At 45.5% G+C, this 18,265-nt stretch overlaps 1 protein-coding gene across 6 annotated transcripts in view; it reads right to left on the bottom strand.

Annotated features, from left to right (window-relative positions):
* Positions 1-18,265, bottom strand: part of SIMC1 (SUMO interacting motifs containing 1) — a 126,004-nt gene that overhangs the window by 86,442 nt on the left and 21,297 nt on the right. For 5 of the 6 annotated variants that reach the window (XM_073566077.1, XM_073566079.1, XM_073566086.1 and 2 more), the window contains exons 4-7: positions 16,188-16,260; positions 15,363-15,505; positions 14,393-14,476; positions 14,162-14,290 (exon numbers count right to left, since the gene is read on the bottom strand). In XM_073566077.1, the coding sequence (XP_073422178.1) occupies positions 14,162-14,290; positions 14,393-14,476; positions 15,363-15,505; positions 16,188-16,260 (429 nt within the window). Of the gene's footprint in view, positions 1-13,723; positions 13,942-14,161; positions 14,291-14,392; positions 14,477-15,362; positions 15,506-16,187; positions 16,261-18,265 lie in introns of those variants that run through there. The other variant, XM_073566090.1, reaches the window with a different exon arrangement.

The raw sequence follows: 18,265 nt of genomic DNA, 5'->3' as shown, positions 1-18,265 counted from the left end.
CAATGGCGTGACGGTGCTGGAACGCAGTAGCCCTTGGTGCACATAACACCCCCTGGGGACCCGGACATCTGAAAGGACCATCGGAGGAGCCCCTTTCTCCCCCTGCCGACCACAGGTGCTGCGCTGCTGAGAGGGGATGCAGCAGAGCCGGGTGCATTAAGCAGAGCCAGGTGGTCAATGTAGTAGGCCCAGATTGGGATTGTGGGCTGCACAGATCCTCAATCAACCTTCCCTTTGATAGGGAGGTCTCGTTTGCCTCCAGTCAACATCCACTTTTGGACAGTGGTGGTGCAGTGGGGACACATGGAGCATCTGCATGTTACCTGAGGTAATCTTTCTTGCATGGATTGGCAAGGCAGGGCATGTCCAGCTGAAGAACCTGGCTCCAGAAGGGGGTACTTGGGGGGGTGGTGATACCCCATGTTCCCGTCTGTTGCTGATGTGGGGAGAGCGGACCCATTGAAGGGACCCCGTGCGCATTATGCCACCATATAGCACGTCTGCCATTACTCAGCAGCAAAAAATGTGGAATCAAGGTCCTACTTGCACTCGTAAAAAAAGGGCACAGCAGAGAGTGGTGCTCAGAGGAAAATAATAGAATGAATAATGTCAAAACACCTCTAGCACTCAGAACAATATAAAAAACGAGCTCTTTGGGATTCACTACATGCACGTATGGCAAGGTGCAGAATTAACCCTTGATAAAGGCCAGATGGGCCGAAACGTTGGGCTTTAATACTCTGCTGTACAAGTTTATATATTGGCTGTGAATTCCCAGTGCATAAAGAGATGAAATAAAAAGATGAAATAAATGAATATATTTCTGGAAGCAACTTTGTTTTTGATATTGTTCTGAGTGCTAGAGGTGTTTTGACATTACTCAGCAGTTATGACACCTTCTGCACAGTGGACCCCGAGCGGCGAACGCACTTTATTTTATTTAGTGTGTTCCGCCGTTCCTAACACTTTGACACACTCAGTGCAGGGATGAATGTGTCGCATGGATTTATGTCTTTTTACATGAATTAAGGAATCTGCCCTTCAGACCTTCTGGGGTCATCACACAACAAAGAACCAGACCCCAATCAGAGGGCAATAAAACTTCACTCCTTATCTATGAACAGTTCCAAAATTTGTGTTTATCCCTCTCCCATAATGACATTTCTTCTTCACATCACTTGTCTTATCTATTGCATAATTTCTGTGCAGTTGTGTACAAATATGTGATCCTTCAGATGTTGTATTAGGGTCTGTGCACATGTTGCAGATTCTGCTGCAGATCAGCAGCGGATTTGGCCATGTGGATCTGCAGTTGATTCTGCTGCGTTGTACAGTACCATTAAAGTCTATGAGAATTGAAAAACGCTGGCACATGCTGCGGATTTTTCCGCAGATTTAAATCTGCAGCATGTCAATTCTTTTGTATCAGCGTTTAGACACCTGCTACATTATAGGAATCCACATGTGTCAAAACGCAGGGGAAATCTGCAGGCTAATCCGCACTAAATCCACAGGAAGACACAGGTCAGTTTACCTGCAGATTTAGCAAAGTCTGCGTGGAAAAATCCGCAGGGTAATCCTTAACGTGTGCACATACCCTTAGTGTATGCCTGATGGAGACCTGAGTAGTCTCGAAAGCTTGCAATTTGTTACCATCTTTTCAGTTAGCCATTAAAAGGTATCAACCACTGAGGACTCTCAATTCTAAATATTCTTCCATCTACTGGTAAACATGGTACAAAGATATACATCTTTCTTGCTTCACAGGCACATTCTGTTTCACTCCAGGACCTGCCGAAGCAAAGCAGGGTGTACACTTGCTCAGTGGTAAATGTTCTGCAGGCCATTTTATTTTTTGCCTGTCTAACTAAAAAAAAAAATTTAAATCTCACACTAGTAGACCTAAACCTAACGACACATACATATACAGAAAAAAAGGTATTTTTTGGGAACTTTTTAAAAAGTTCCAATCTCAACTGTAAAAAGGGAAAGAAATTACGAAATAAAACAAACATTAAATATGACTAGGGAGATTATTAATGGGGTGATTAGGAGATTGTTGTTATGTGAAGGGTTAAAACTAAAGTCAAAGCTGAAGTTTCGTTTTATCCATTCTCTGAAGGTTTTGTTTCTCAGTTTTTGTTGCTGTAAGATAAATTTTGTAATTAGGTAAAAGTTCAAACTGTCATGAAACCAGACTGTTCCCATCAGGTGCAAGATAAGGGAGGCGGGGGTGTAAAACTCTGAAGAATATGATTATACTACTTTCTATTTGGATATGGACATATATGTAGTTTCCGGTTTTCTTGCAATATTATTGGCTTATAAAGTGAAATGATGTTATTGGTAGTTGAGAACTTTGCATAATTAAGCAAAATGTTATAAAAGTAGTGACTAAAATAAAGGGGCTTGGTGATCTGTCTCGATCCTCCCGTACAGAGACCCCCCGTCTCAGTGTGGTCATTTGAGCTGCTAGCAACACTCTGGAATAGTTTGGAAATCACTGGCTCATCCGTGAAGGGTTAATTTAGCCCTCCCTAAATAGCTACCCTGACAGCTGGCGCCCAAAGTGGGGCCCCCGAATAGGGACGCCTCTGCCCCCGGAGGACAGCAAGACAAAGGACCCTCAGAGTGGACACAGGTGCTGGAAAATTGGGACTGATCATCCCCCACAACAACCACGGTAAGCTGGCAGTTATACTGTTCAGACTGACCGTTGGTGTGGTTTTCCTGTGCTTGTTACTGCAAAGAGGATCTGAGGTTTGTCTCCGTGGTGGGGTGATTCATGGGTGGAATCATATAGAGGTGCAGTCCCGTTGGGGGCCCAGTGCTCGAACCGAACCTCATAAGGGACGGACACCCCGGATTGACCAGTGATTGTGGCTCTTTATAGTCAAAATATCCTGAAATCACTATTAGAGTCAGGCGTGGTGATGTGATCGAAGACTGGGTAGGATACGTAACTCAGGTATATATATATATATATATATATATATATATATATATATATATATATATATATATATATCCAGAGGTGTCCGGAGGGATAGTCTGAGACTCCCTCCTCCTTTCACTGAGTACTGCGAATTTTGGGCAATCCCAGAGGGGGATTATTGACCCGGTGGAACAGACTGATACAGCCGCTCCAGATCTGTGCACAACTAAAGTAAGGATATTTAGCTCTAAATGAGAGAATACGTGGAAGGAAAAGAAGAATTTTGTGGCTTGGCACATGAATTGTGTGACGAAGGTGTTAGGAAGAACAGAGGAAGTGAATTCTGATTGTTTCTGTTACTGCTATGTTGAAGAAGGAAAAAATTGTCTATTATTATGGCAAGGGCTGGATGTATTGTGGTTCAAGAAAGTGACTGGTGTGAAAATTGAGGAAGTGATTAAAGAAACTGATAGATACTAATGTGTCAGGCAGATAAATAGTTAAGAATGATTTGAAATAGCTTACTCACCAATAACTGTTTCTCGGAACAAATGACAGCACCACGGAGAGAGGGGGTCCGCCCATCATGACAGGAACCTACAGATAAAAAGGCGGCACCTCTCCTCCGCCCCCAGTTGGTTACAGTGCATCAGAGGGTCTCCCGGTTAGTTAACAAAAGTATATACATAACATTATAATATTGCATATTATGGAGAAGCCCCGTGTCTTAACAAAAAACACTTTACACACTAACTCGTGCTCACCGCACACGTGAAAAGGGGGGGAATAAGCGGGTGCTGTCATGGGTTCCGAGAAACACCGTTATCGGTGAGTAACTAAGCTATTCTCTCACCCATGACAGCAACACAGAGAATTTCAGAGATTGGTAGCTTAGGGAGGGACCACCGCCTCAAGGACCCTTCTCCCGAGGTCAGGTCAGACGTAGAGGCTAGATCTAAACGATAGTGCCTGAAAAAGATAGAAGGTGTTGACCAGGTGGCCGCCTTACAGATCTGCTCTATTGATACCTCTGATCTTTCTGCCCATGAGGTCGCCATTGCTCTTGTAGAGTGAGCTTTTAGACCCTCCGGGATGGTATTCGCACTGGATGAATATGCCAGGGCAATCACATCCCTTATCCACCTTACTAGGGTACTCTTGGATGCCTTGAGTCCCTTCCGAGGTCCCTGGAAACACACAAAGACCATTCCTTCCTACATCCCTTGGTGGCCTCCAAGTACTGAACTAGGCACCTCTTCACATCTAGGGTGTGAAATTTTTCCTCTCCCCTATTCTTAGGGTTTGGGTAGAAGGAAGGAAGGACTACTTCTTGTGACCTATGGAAGTGTGTTGACACCTTAGGTAGGTATGCTGGGTCAGGTTTTGATATGACTATCGTCCAAGATTTTAGTGAACGGGGGTATCGCTGACAAGGCTTGAATATCGCTCACTCTGCGAGCGGATGTTAGGGCCACTAAGAGTACGGTCTTTAATGACAAATGTTTTCAGGGGTGCTGACTGGATGGGCTCGAATGGGGGCCCTGTTAGGGCAGATAACACTAGGTTTAGATCCCATGATGGTAATTTCTGGGAGGTTATTGGTCTAGATCTGGCTGCGGCCCTCATAAACCGTGCTACCCAAGGGTTGCCCGCCACATCCTGGTTATAAAGGGTACCTAGAGCCACTACCTGTACCTTCAATGTATTAGTCGCCAGCCCCTGTTCTAACCTTTAGCAAGAATTCGAGAAAAAAAGCTTAGCCTCCCTCCCACCCTGGGCAAAGTCACTTGGAGGGTTTCTTGTCTCAGGACGAGTTACCAAAGAACCCCCTGTCTCCTTCTGTCGTCCCATTTCTGTTCTCGGGGGTCTCCTCAAATTTTTTTGTTCCGAAAGGACCTTTTAAAGCCTGTGGGGCCTGTAGGGCCTAAATTTGGGAATCCCTTCTTTTTGTCCCCCGCCTTTTCGAGGATGTCATCCAAAGTCTCTCCAAAAAGGAATTTTCCTTCACAAGGGATAGCACAGTTTCATCTTGGTTTGTAAATCCCCAGGCCAACATTTAAGCCACAGTGTTCTTCGGGCTGCGTTTGACAGGGCTGCAGTTTTGGATGACAACCTTACCGAATCAGCCGATGAGTCGGCTAAGAAGGCCGCTGCTCCCCTTATCACTGGAATGGATTCCAGGATCTTTTCCCTGGGTGTACCTTCCCTTAGCTGATTCTCTAATCGGTCCACCCACACCATGAGGGCTCTGGAGGTACAAGTTGCCGCTATTGCTGGCCTAAGATTTCCTCCTGCTGATTCCCAAGTGCCCTTGAGGAAAGTATCAGCTTTTTTGTCTAATGGGTCCCTTAAAGCAGTGGTCCCCAACCTTTTTTGCACCAGGGACCGGCTTGAACCAAGACCATTCTTCCATGGCCCGGCAGGGCGGGGATGGAGGTGTGACAGGGGCGGGGCTTTGGTCATAAGGGGGCGGGGCTATGGACGCGGTTGTAGTTTAGCAGTGCATATTTATCATTTAATTATAACGTTTTTAATGTGACTCAACTCACCATAGGTTTTGAATGAGTGGGAGCACCTGGCTTGTTTCTCTGTTTCAGTGGGAGCACTGGGCTACTTCTACTGATGACCATCACTGCTAATGATGATTGGAACCTACAAGGAAATGGAGCATTGAGCACTTAAGAACAATTGTACTGGAGTACTGTACATGCTGATTATTTTCTAATCATCAGAAAATGTATGTGTGGTTCCCCCCGTCCAGCTCTGTGTGGCTCCCCCTGTTGTATGCATGGCTCCCCTGTCCCATCCTGTATACATGGCTCTGCTCCCACTCTCCCATCCTGTATACATGGCTCCGCTCCCATCCTGTATGCATGGCTCTGCTCCCACTCTTCTATCCTGTATACATGGCTCCCCTGTCCCATCCTGTATGCATGGCTCCGCTCCCACTCTCCCGGCCTCCCTTGTATATATGGCTCCACTCCCACTCTCCCTCCCTTGTATATATGGCTCCGCTCCCACTCTCCCTCCCCTGTATATATGGCTCCGCTCCCACTCTCCCTCCCCTGTATATATGGCTCCGCTCCCATTCTCCCTCCCTAGTATATATGGCTCCACTCCCACTCTCCCTCCCTTGTATATATGGCTCCACTCCCACTCTCCCTCCCCTGTGTATATGGCTCCGCTCCCACTCTCCCTCCCCTGTGTATATGGCTCTGCTCCCACTCTCCCTCCCCAGTATATATGGCTCTGCTCCCACTCTCCCTCCCCAGTATATATGGCTCCGCTCCCACTCTCCCTCCCCTGTATATATGGCTCCGCTCCCACTCTCCCTCCCCTGTATATATGGCTCCACTCCCACTCTCCCTCCCCTGTATATATGGCTCCACTCCCATTCTCCATCCCCTGTATATATGGCTCCACTCCCACTCTCCCTCCCCTGTATATATGGCTCCGCTCCCACTCTCCCTCCCCTGTATATATGGCTCCGCTCCCACTCTCCCTCCCCTGTATATATGGCTCCGCTCCCACTCTCCCTCCCCTGTATATATGGCTCCGCTCCCACTCTCCCTCCCCTGTATATATGGCTCCGCTCCCATTCTCCCTCCCCTGTATATATGGCTCCGCTCCCACTCTCCCTCCCCTGTATATATGGTTCCGCTCCCACTCTCCCTCCCCTGTATATATGGCTCCGCTCCCATTCTCCCTCCCCTGTGTATATGGCTCCGCTCCCATTCTCCCTCCCTTATGGCTCCGCTCCCACTCTCCCTCCCCTGTATATATGGCTCCGCTCCCACTCTCCCTCCCCTGTATATATGGCTCCGCTCCCATTCTCCCTCCCCTGTGTATATGGCTCCGCTCCCATTCTCCCTCCCTTATGGCTCCCCCATCCTCCCCATCATACTTACCCTCACGTCGCTGAACTTCCTTCCCGTCGCTGCACGTCCCTGCATCTCGCGGCGCTTCAGCTTCTTCCTGTGCGGAGCGGTCACGTGATACCGCTCATTAAGGTCCATGAATATGGACGCCACGCCTATGGGAGATGAGTGGCGTCCATATTCATAACCTTAAATGAGCGGTAGCACGTGACCGCTCAGCGCTGGATGAAGCCGCCGCGGGATGCAGGGTGAGTATCAGCTGCTGCACCGCCCCCCTTGTGTCCGCGGACCGGCAAGGGCACTGCAACGGCCCGGTGCTGGGCCGCGGACCGGCGGTTGGGGACCCCTGCCTTAAAGTACCCATATCCTCGAAGGGGAGCGCAAATTTTTTGGAGGCTTTGGCGACCGCCACGTCTAACTTCGGGGCTCTGTCCCAAGACGTGGACGCCTCCTCATCAAATGGGTATTTTCTTTTAAGAACGGTGGAGTTCTTCCTATCTGGTCTCTCCCATTCTTTTTTTATCAGGCCCTGTACATTTTTGTTCAGCAGAAATACTCTGCGCCTCTTTTGGCCTAGTCCCCCAAACATTATGTCCTGGACTGATCTATCTGGCCAAGGGTCTGTTACCCCCATGGTAGATCTTACTGCCTTTACTAGCAGGTCTACCTCGTCCAGAGGAAAGCAATGCCGACCTTCTGTTTCCTCATCTGAGGATGAAGCGTTGGTGTATGAGGTATGTGATGTAACTTCCCCTGACGTCGAGGCCTCTGACTGGGAGACTACTATTGTGTCCCTTTTCCTTCCCCTTCCTTTGTGTTTCAGGGATGAAAGGGCACTTTGAAACTCCAAACGGATTATCGCTCTTAGATCCGAGGCGTAATCCGGGGTTTCATCGCAAAGAACTTCCTGTATGTAGGAATCACAGAGCTTTTTATCCCAAACTGGTGGTAGGGGCCTGCTACAGGTGGGGCATTCCCGGTTCTTTGTTTTTTCCTTCTTTCCCTAAGGGAAAGAAGTCTATTTAAAATGGGGGACATTCACGTAGATCACTTACCCCGTTGTGCCCGGATGCAGGTACCGGTTCGGGAGGTGGATTGGGATCCCTCACAAGCTGATCCACAGAAAGTGACTTGCTCCTCGCAGACGACTTGCTCCGCTGCGTGGCTACCAGACCCGTCCTCGCAGTCCTTTTCTTTTTGTCGGCGATGGTGGTGTTGCCTGTGCTGCTGCTGCTTATGCTGCTGCATTGGCTGCTCCTTGTGCTGGTCACTGTCCCCCATACTTACAGGACGCTTCCAGCAAGGAGTAATTGCAGCGTTCTCAAATTTTCCCGGCCTTGACGTCACTTCCTCTCCCAGCCTGCACCGCTCTGTGCCATGGGGAGCGCGCAGTGCGCATACTCCGACCTCAGGGACCCAGAAGTAGTCTCCTCCATTTCCGGGGCAGCGCCCGCGTGTACCGGCATCCCTCCAGCCCCATCTCTCTGGAGCGGCGGCTTGGTCCTCCCCGTCCGCTCACCCTGTACAGCCCCTCGACTACAGCGGTGGCGGCTTCAGGCACTGACCCCACCGCGGCAGGGGCCTCCCCGCTGCCGGTGTACCGGACAAGTCGGCCCTGGACTCCTCTTCCCAGGTAAGCTGCAGCCGCTGCTGCTGGTTCCACGGGTCACCCGTCAAGGACAGGAACCCAACTGGGGGCGGAGAGGTGCTGCCTTTTTATCTGTAGGTTCCTGTCCTTGATTGACAATTGTACAAGGAGACCGGGAGTAGCAGCCCCCACCTTTGCTGACGGTACCTATTATCATCCACCGCTAGCCTCAGTCTCCGTTATGCCTAATATTGCTAGTGGTTATGAGTATCCACCCCCTTCCATTTACCAGATCCAAAAAAAAAAAAAGTTTTCAGAAGACTTTAACCCGCTCTGTTCAGCAGAGAAAAAAACAAAAACAAAAAAACACAAGCTAGCAGCCGTAGCTGCTCCAGCCCCCTCCCATCGCCCCCACTGCAGCTGTGACACAGTTCCCCCTCAAATTCCAGCTCCCGCGCTCCAATAACTCTTCCAATCCTATGACTGGGAACCCTGCTAATTCTCGTCAGCAATTCTGGCACTGTGCCCGATTCGGACACTTTCAGAGAGATTGTCATACAGGCTGCTGTTTTAATTGGGGTAGATGGCAGACCCAATTAATATACTTTTATAAACCCCATAAAACCCTTCCCCGAGGTTACTATTCAGTTTGTAATCTCTCCCACATGTCCAGTAAATTTACTAGGGGCAGATTTATTATCACATTTCCGCTCCGAAATACAATTCCAATATGGTCAGATGGCTCTTACGTTACATAATTCCTATGTAGATGAAGACAGTGAGGAAATCTGTATTTTGCATACCTTTCCCACAGTTATGCCACAAGGAGCCCAAAACAGTCCCAACCAGTTTGCAAAAAAATAAATAAAAATAAATAAATAAAAAAATAAATAAATATGAGCAGGTGTCTTTTGCCATTGCTGCCATTGTTAGTCTCCTCAAGCATCTGGCAGCACTGAACTGTCGGGTTTTGGCCTCGAGACTTCATTTCTGCCTTGGTCAAGTGATATTCTTGGGTCACTGTCTCCTTCAGGGTGCCAGACACCTCGCATAAGAAAGAAAAATAGCTGTCAGCTCCCTTCCTTTCCCAAAAGATGAAACTGAACTCCAGCATTTTCTTGGACTACGCACTTATTGTTGTCAGTGGATACCGGATGCATCCAGCATAATGCAACCCCTTTACAATGACTTGAAAGACGGTATAATGAACTATAAGGAAAGATGACAGTGATTAGGATTACCTCCAATATGATTGTTCCCAACTTCTGACTGAAGAAACAGCTACTCCACCAAATGTCAGTGAGAATTCACTTCCAAATCCTGATCTGGTGTTATACACGGATGGTTTAAGAGATGCTGATGAGTTTGGTAGATTCCACACGAGATACGCTGTTACCACAGAGGACACTGTAGTGCACGCAGCTGCGCTCCCGCCCTCACAGTCAGCAGAAGAAGCAGAACTCCAGGCTCTGTCTACTGCATGTACTTTGGCCAAGAACAGACGGGCTAATATATACACGGACTCACGGTATGCATTTGGTGTTGCTCATGATTTTGGGGCTCTATGGGCCAATCGAGGGTTTATTACTACTGCCTGAACCCCAGTGAAAAATGCTGAAGCTGTTAAAACCCTCATGGACTCAAATTGCCTACTCAGGTGCTATTATCAAAGTTAAGGCGCACGGTCCTAGGACCAGTCCACAGACTGTTGGCAACATATTTGCAGATATGCAAGCAAAAGCCGCCGCTCTTTTACCTGTTGAACCAACCATACCAACTATGGTGACCACACGCTCTCAGCGTACACAGTTACAAGCACTGACCCTACAAGAACCTGATGATCTACAACAGACTGAAGTTTTCTGTCGGACCCCGCAAGACCGCTTAATGACGATGCAGAGAATGTCTCCAAAGGAAGAGGTGAAGCAATGGAAGACTGATGGGACACGAATTGTTAATGGTCTCTGGAAATGGACCAACTTGTGTGTCCCCCTAAGCGGATGTACCCTGCTATTGCCACATGGGCACATGAACTACACATCGAGGAAAAAAATCAGGCCTTCGCACTAGTGCAAAAATTCTAGGCCCCGGTTCTCCAGTTGGCCGGAAGCATTCCCTGTTACCAACATGACTGCGAAGACCACAGCGAAGAAACTGGTGATGTAAGTTATATGCAGATATGGGGTTCCAGAAGTTGTTGAAAGTGATCAAGGTCCGGCCTTTTCTTCTCATGTGTACCAAGAAGTTCTGAATGCTTGGATCCACTGTAGGCCTCCATACTCCGTACCACCCACAATCCAGTGGGAAAGTTGAGAGGCTGAACGGCACACTGAAGGGGACAATTGACCAAAATGATGCAGGAGACTACGGCTCCATGGCCAGAGCTCCTACCCATTGTACTATACCATATTCGTACTACCCCTATTGCAAAACATGGCCTGTCCCCATATGAGATATTGTTTGGTACTAGGCCCCCAGTTGCAAATTTCCAGCCTCAGCAGTTATCAGAAGAAACTGACAGTGTTGTTCAATGTGTTATTCAGCTTAGTAAAAATCTTGCTAACACCTATGTCCTAGTTTTCTTTTCCAGATTCAGCAGAAACCGACACCTGTTATAACCTGAAGCCTGGTGATTTGGTAGTCGTGAAAAGGCATGTCAGGAAGCAGACTAGAACCCTTGTACGACGGTCCCGATCAAGTCCTCCTCATCACCCAACAGCAAATGAAGGGGGCATAATGTTTTGGTTTTCCGCATTTTTCATATTATTGGTAGAAGTTAAAAGTTAAAGTTAGAAGATGTTCAGAGACTCCGAGATCAATACAATAAAGATAATGATCGTAATAAACACAGTTGGTGGTCAGACACCTTCTCCTTTCTCAATCCAGCCAATTGATTTAAGGGAATTGGGGGCTGGATAGCTGGGATCTTACAGAGCTTGTTACACATTGCTGCCTGTATCCTTGTGGTATATGTGATACTAAAACTTGTTCTTTGGTGTATTTCTGTATGTATTAGGAAATTCTGCACTAAGACAGCTAATGAGGATACCAAAGGCGTCGTTGCCCCTGCTCTTCTCTGCACCAATCTTAAAAGGCTACTTGATGAAGATGTCGAAGCCAAGCACATGGCTACCTACAAAAGATCTCCACCACCGTCATCAAAAATTGTTATTCGTGAACTGCGGTAAACAGGGGGGACAGGTGCGCCGTGACAGCCATGACTGGTAACACGGCATCAGTCATGTGAAGACCAGTACCCCTCAAGCTGTTTGCTTGGGATAGCACCTCTGATGGTGCATATGTGTTAACAAAATTTATCTAGGGGGGATTGTGAAGGGTTAAAACTAAAGTCAAAGCTGAAGTTTTGTTTTATCCATTCTCTGAAGGTTTCGTTTCTCAGTTTTCGTTGCTGTAAGAGAAATTTTGTAATTAGGTAAAAGTTCAAACTGTCATGAAACCAGACTGTTCCCATCAGGTGCAAGATAAGGGAGGCGGGGGTGTAAAACTCTGAAGAATATGCCATTACACTACTTTCTATTTGGATACGGACATATATGTAGTGTCTGGTTTTCTTGCAATATTATTGGCTTATAAAGTGAAATGATGTTATTGGTAGTTGAGAACTTTGCATAATTAAGCAAAATGTTCTAAAAGAAGTGACTAAAATAAAGGGGCTTGGTGATCTGTCTCAATCCTCCCGTACAGAGACCCCCCGTCTCCGTGTGGTCATTTGAGTTGCTAGCAACACTCTGGAATAATTTGGAAATCACTGGCTCAACCGTGAAGGGTTAATTTAGCCCTCCCTAAAAAGCTACCCCGACAGCTATATACAATTCCAATAAATCTTTCCACATTGTTTTTTTTCCTTCACTGACAGGACAGCACTTTGGATGTAGTTTCTCTCTGGGGAAGAAGAGAGGCACAGCCCAAGTGTTGTCCTGCTCTATAAATATTTGCGAATTCTGATCAATGAGAATCTTTTACATTGATCAAATGTCAGGACTCAGGAACCAATGAATTTGGTTTCAGACACTGCCTGCTGGCAGATCTCGGCACGCACACAGTGCATGCACCCACATTTTTAATTTGTGAACAGGAGGGGGGGAAAGGAGATGGCGGTTCCAGTATTAAGGTACATAGGGGGCCTGGGGACACCATTTCACTCTCCTCTGACATAGTAAATCACGGAAGAGGAGAAATTTTTTAAATGGGATTCTGCCATTATTCATTGAACAAAAAAGTGGATCACGTGATCAGCATAAAAACAGGCCCTGATCATATTTTCCAGGGTGTCAGCTACCCCACGGGGGGTGCAATTCGCTCACTTCTCAGTGCTGATTTAAGCCCCCTAACTGATGCTGTTAAAAGGCATATCTGCGACTGTTAAGGGGTTAAGGATCATTTATAATTGATTTTAGAACTGCTCAGTGAAACAAGAATTTAATTTACTACATTTAGCCTACTTACATGATCTTTGTGTTCTGACACACAAGGATATAGATTTTATGCTTTGTGCCGCCATTAAGAGGGGGAGATCTTTTTTGCGTGGAAAACTGGAATCTATGTTATGTAGAATGGCATTTAATTATATTCCTCCCCTGCTTCTGAAACGCCCAAAATTTGTTGCACAAAAGGAGTAATGCCAAATTTTAGTAACAAAATTTTAATTGAATCATTGGTGAAAGGACAGGCACAGAGCCTCTGAGGCTCTATTTGCTAAATGCTGTCTGGAAGCTGTCCTGGGTGTCTGGAGGATAGGAGAACAAAAAACCCCCATCAAAAAAGTTATTCTCCAATGTACAGACTAATAGGCAGATTCAATCTGGCACCTTGGTGTGTGTGGAGTCAGGGTCAGTGTCATGGAATTTGAGGAGTCGGAGGTTTGACTTACCGACTCCTCAGCCTTGTAGTCAGGCGTGATCATATTCATTATGAAGATACACTGTAGGATTAACGTTTTACTGACATTATGAGCTCAAATGTGGATAGTGGTGACTATCTAAGACTCCCAGCATGTGCTCGAGTGTGAGAGGAAACCCACCAACTCCATACAGCTGTTGTCCTTGGTGGCATCTCACACTAGACCCAAACATAGCAGAGCAACAGTACTAACTACTCAACCTCCATACTGCCTTCAGTGAGATCAGCAGGCAGGAGAGGAGTGGAGGAAGCATATTTGTCTGACAAGATATATTACTAAACTTTTTTATTTTCTCTTGATCTAAGGAAAAACTATTAAACTGACTGACCATTTACAGCTTAAGTCCTGGATGCTAGCTTCAGAACATATAAAGCCACAACTCCTTAAAGAAGCTCTCATCATAGTTTTTATCCATTTAATATATTGCAGTCATTATATAGCATTGTACTAGTAATTACAACTTCATTTTTGTAATCCACCTTGGAGAAAGGTCTTTTCCAGTCTGACTTGTGTCTTCTGCACTAATCATTGTCTTCAGTGAGGTATTAAGAGTTGTTTGACACTTTTTAGAGAGAAGAGGAAAAACACAAAAACTGCTGCAGCTGCCAATGACTAGAGACTGCAGAGGGGAAAACCAGAGAAGATAATTCCATACACTGAATGGAGGATCCTAGTCATATTGGTCGCAGATGTACACATTACACCGGTCTATTTAGTAAAGTCACCTGAGCCGTGCATCACAGATGACAAACTACGATCATGTCAGCAGTATATATTGAGGTTTTGGTTAACATGGATATAAACGTCTTTACATGGATGCAATCTAACATAAAACATACCTCTGTTGTCTTGTTTTTAGGACCAGCACATGCGGAAAAATGTATTCTGACATTTTGTTTGAGCTCATTGTAGGAGAATTATCCACATCTACCGCTATGGAGACCATACGTTGTAGAAGAAAAACAGTCCTGGGCCATGGAAAAAAAAAAAAAAAAAAAATATGCACAGTTTGCTTTAATTTTCTTATTAATGGAAAGTAGGCAATACATAAAAGTATACATTCTCATTACCTTTGTAGGTTACACTGTGAGGGATCCTCCTGACCAGTCTCAGAAATCCGATTCACAACATCTATCAGCCAGTCAATTACTTGTCTGCAACACATTACAGATCCATCACAAAAATAGAAGATGGATGGTCGCATGGTAGTAGATATATGCCATCTACAGACAATGGGGGGGGGGGGCGCAAAGGAAGTCCTTCCGGAGGTGCAGATACAGAACACTTAGGTTGACTTGCCAGCTACTGAAATAAGCTACCGTATATACTTGCGAATAAGCTGAGATTTTCAGACTTTTTCTACTGAACGTCACTGACAGACGACATGGCAGACATCTGAGCAGCATGGGCCAGGGGACAGGAGAATATCTCAGGTGCCAGGTCCTGAGCAGGAGAGGAGAGTATGGCTTTTTTGCAGCAGCATATGGGGGCAGCATATGGGGGAATATTCTATGGAGCAGCATATGGGGGCATAATCTACGGCGCATCTTATGGGAGCATAACCTTTATGGAGCACTATATGGGGCATATTCTATGGAGCAGCTTATGGGGGCATTATTAACCTTTGTGCAGCATTATATGGGGTGTATTTTGTATGGAGCCCATCATGAACTGTATGGAGCATTATATGGGGCTCCTGATTCAATATGGATATTCGAAAACATTTAACCTACTGATGTCTCAATTAATTTTACTTTTATTGGTATCTATTTTTGACATTTACCAGTAGCTGCTGCATTTTCCACCCTAGGCTTATACAAGAGTCAATAAGTTTTCCCAGTTTTGTGTGGCAAAATTGGGGGGGGGTCGGCTTATACACAGGTTGGCTTATATACGAGTATAAATGGTACCCCAAGTAGATTACCCATTTGTAAGAGTCTGCACTCTGTAGCACATCAGAATGCAAGCTACATCTTAGAGGGGTCATACACAATAGGACCATCCCTGCTCACTCCCACAGTCTAGGTGGCTGACACTTACTTGACATTACAGAAAGTCTTGTCACAAGACAGCATGAGCTTACATAGAGATTTATGTAAAGCTCGGCGTTGTAGGCAGAGGTGGAAGTCGTCATCCAAGGTTTGTGCTACGTACTGGAGGAAAAGCTCCACGGACTGGTACTCCTACACAGGAATAAGGAGAAAAATAAAGTCTTAAAGCGGTGAGCTACCACTTTAATGATGGCCTATCCTTTTCCTAGGTGATCAATATCTGATCATTGGGGGTGGATGGAAGTTTTTGATACCGGTCAGAACGATAGCTACATTTCTTTAATGGCTGTGGCTGGACACTGTAGTTGTGACCGAGCTGCCGTGCTCTGGAAACATCCAAGAACTTCCGTCCGCCGCTAGTCACCACTGATTAGCAGATAATTCAGTGTTTTACCCAAAACTGCAGGAAGCAGCCCATTAAGTGACAGTGAGATCAAAACCTACATTTACTTCATGTTGCTCTCAAAAGGGGCATAATGTGACTGATGACATGCTCTCCTAATTACCTGATTGGTGCAAGAGCCACATGTCTGCCTCAGGCATGGGTTTTTCCAAAATAAAAAAAAAAAGGTTCAAACTTCTGACAACCCATTAAATACAAAAGATTAGCAGTAGTAGCAGACCCTCCATAGGCAGTTGTAGTGTCATTTGTACACACGTACCCCCTTGCCCTGGAAACACCAACCAGAAATAAATGACTTGTTCAGCCACCTTTACATTTATGCTGCATGATGGAAATGGATGAGCACAATTATGATCTACAAGAAATGTGAATGGATAGGGAATTAAAAGGCAAAATACAATTTCACCATACCTGCTTTGATGTCATCACATCAGACAGCAGATTCCACTGCCAGGCCACCGACTCGGAGGTCGCTGGATGTAGTCTAAAAATGCAAGAAGCCAAATTTACAGTAAGTACATTTCTCTCCACTCTGTACTGGGTACATACATCAGACGACATTTACACAAGTGGCTACTGTGCGCCGTACAGTAAGCTTAAGAGAAGGTGCCAGAAATTTTATTTTTCTATGAATTGTTGATTTTTTTAATTAAAATTGATTATATAAACTGTTAAAGTATATTTAATTTTGTATTTTAACTTCAGCCACTGGGGGCTGCCGCTGGCATTTGGGGATGTGCAAGTGTCTGAGAACACCACAAGAATATTTAGAATTGAGAGTCCTCAGTGGTTGATAGAGTCTGTTCGGTTAGCCATTAAAAAGTAACACATTGCAAGCTTTCAAGACTATTCAGGTCTCTTCATTAGGCATTGACCAATACAATATCTGAAGAATCACATTTTTATGCCCAACACCACACAGAAATAATGCAATAGATAAGACAAGTGACATCATTATGGGAGAGGGATGAACAAATACTGGAACAGTTCATAGATAAGGAGTGAAAGTTTTATTGTCTTCTGATTGGAGTCTGGTTCTGTGTTGTGATGACCCCAGAAGGTCTAAAGAGCAAATTCCTTAATTGATGTAAAAAGACAATTCCATGCGACACATTCATTCCTGCACTGTGTGTCAAAGGTTGTCATAAATTTATACTCCCAGACTCTTGTCTGAGACTTGAAGTTCCCTTTTAATACAAGTAATTTAATGTCCAGCATGCTATGACTGGGAATACAAAAATGTTTTGCCACAGGTAGATCCATTCTTTCTTCTTAGTGTGGCGATGCGAATTCATCCTTGTTCTCAGTTTTTGCCCTGTCTCCCCCACATACAGACCCCCAGTTGGACATTTAGTACAAATAAGTACACCACATTAGATGTGATGCAGCTCTAATTACCTGGGATCTTGTAGTCCTGATGTGAGTTGGGGATCTTTAGCTTGTCCGTGGTCATTCTAAATGGACAGGTTTTACATTTTTTCTGGTTGCAAGGAAAGGGAGCTTCTGACAATGATGCTTCTTAAATTTGAGGGCTGCCTAAAACACAGTAGTGGTGGGGTCTGGAAATATGAATTGTAATCAGGCATGTTTTTGTAGTAAAGGTTGTAATTTCCATGCAGCTCCCGTTAGCACCTCCAGATTTGGATTGTAGGTGACCACTGGAAGCACCCAGTTATTTTCATCTTTAGCTTTGTAATGTAGCAGGTGATTCCTTGACATTCTGGTGGCTCTTGTAGTTTGGTTTTGAGTTGTTCTTGGATGGTAGCCCCGATTCAAAAAGGTCTTTGAGGCGACCAAGGTGTTTGTCCATCCATGGGGTTGGAACATATACAATTGTATCTGATGGCTTGGCTGTAGACAATAGTTTTATGCGTTTTGGATGGAAACTGTCCCATTTGTATGTTGGACGGTCGATTGGCTTCTGATACAGGGATGTCTATTTCATTATTCTTTAGCTTAATGATGGCGTCTAAGAAGTTAATTTCAGTGTTGGAGTAGTTGACTGTTAAGTTGATGGTGGAATGAAAGTGATTAAACTGTTCGTGGAATGTCTTTAGCTGTTGCTCAGACTCAGTCCAGATGATTAAAATATCAATGTAGCAGTAGTAGGCCAGAGGCCTGATGGGACATGAGGACAAAAACAGGTATTAGACCTACCGGTAATTATGTTTCCAGGAGTCCATCCTGACAGCACCATGGAGGATGTCATCCTCCTCCTTATAGGGACAGGAAAGCACACGAGAGGTTAAAAGGTCTTGTCCCACCCCCTTTGCCTCAGTGATTTAATGAGTTCCACAGCGTGGATAATGCAAATAACACTTTAATGACAAAATCATATTACAGCATATGACAAACAGGGAGGGAACTACCCGTGCTGTCAGGATGGACTCCTGGAAACATCATTACCGGTAGGTCTAATACCTAATTTCCAGGACGTCCACCTGACAGCACCATGGAGAGTACCAAAGCACCTCCTCAGGGTGGGATTA

The sequence above is a fragment of the Dendrobates tinctorius genome, unplaced genomic scaffold (assembly GCF_039654945.1).
Source record: "Dendrobates tinctorius isolate UK_male_01 unplaced genomic scaffold, ASM3965494v1 ptg000001l, whole genome shotgun sequence".
NCBI classification, from domain to species: Eukaryota; Metazoa; Chordata; class Amphibia; order Anura; family Dendrobatidae; genus Dendrobates; species Dendrobates tinctorius.
The sequence above is the reverse complement of the archived record's forward strand: the minus strand, read 5'-3'. Positions and strand labels throughout refer to the sequence as shown.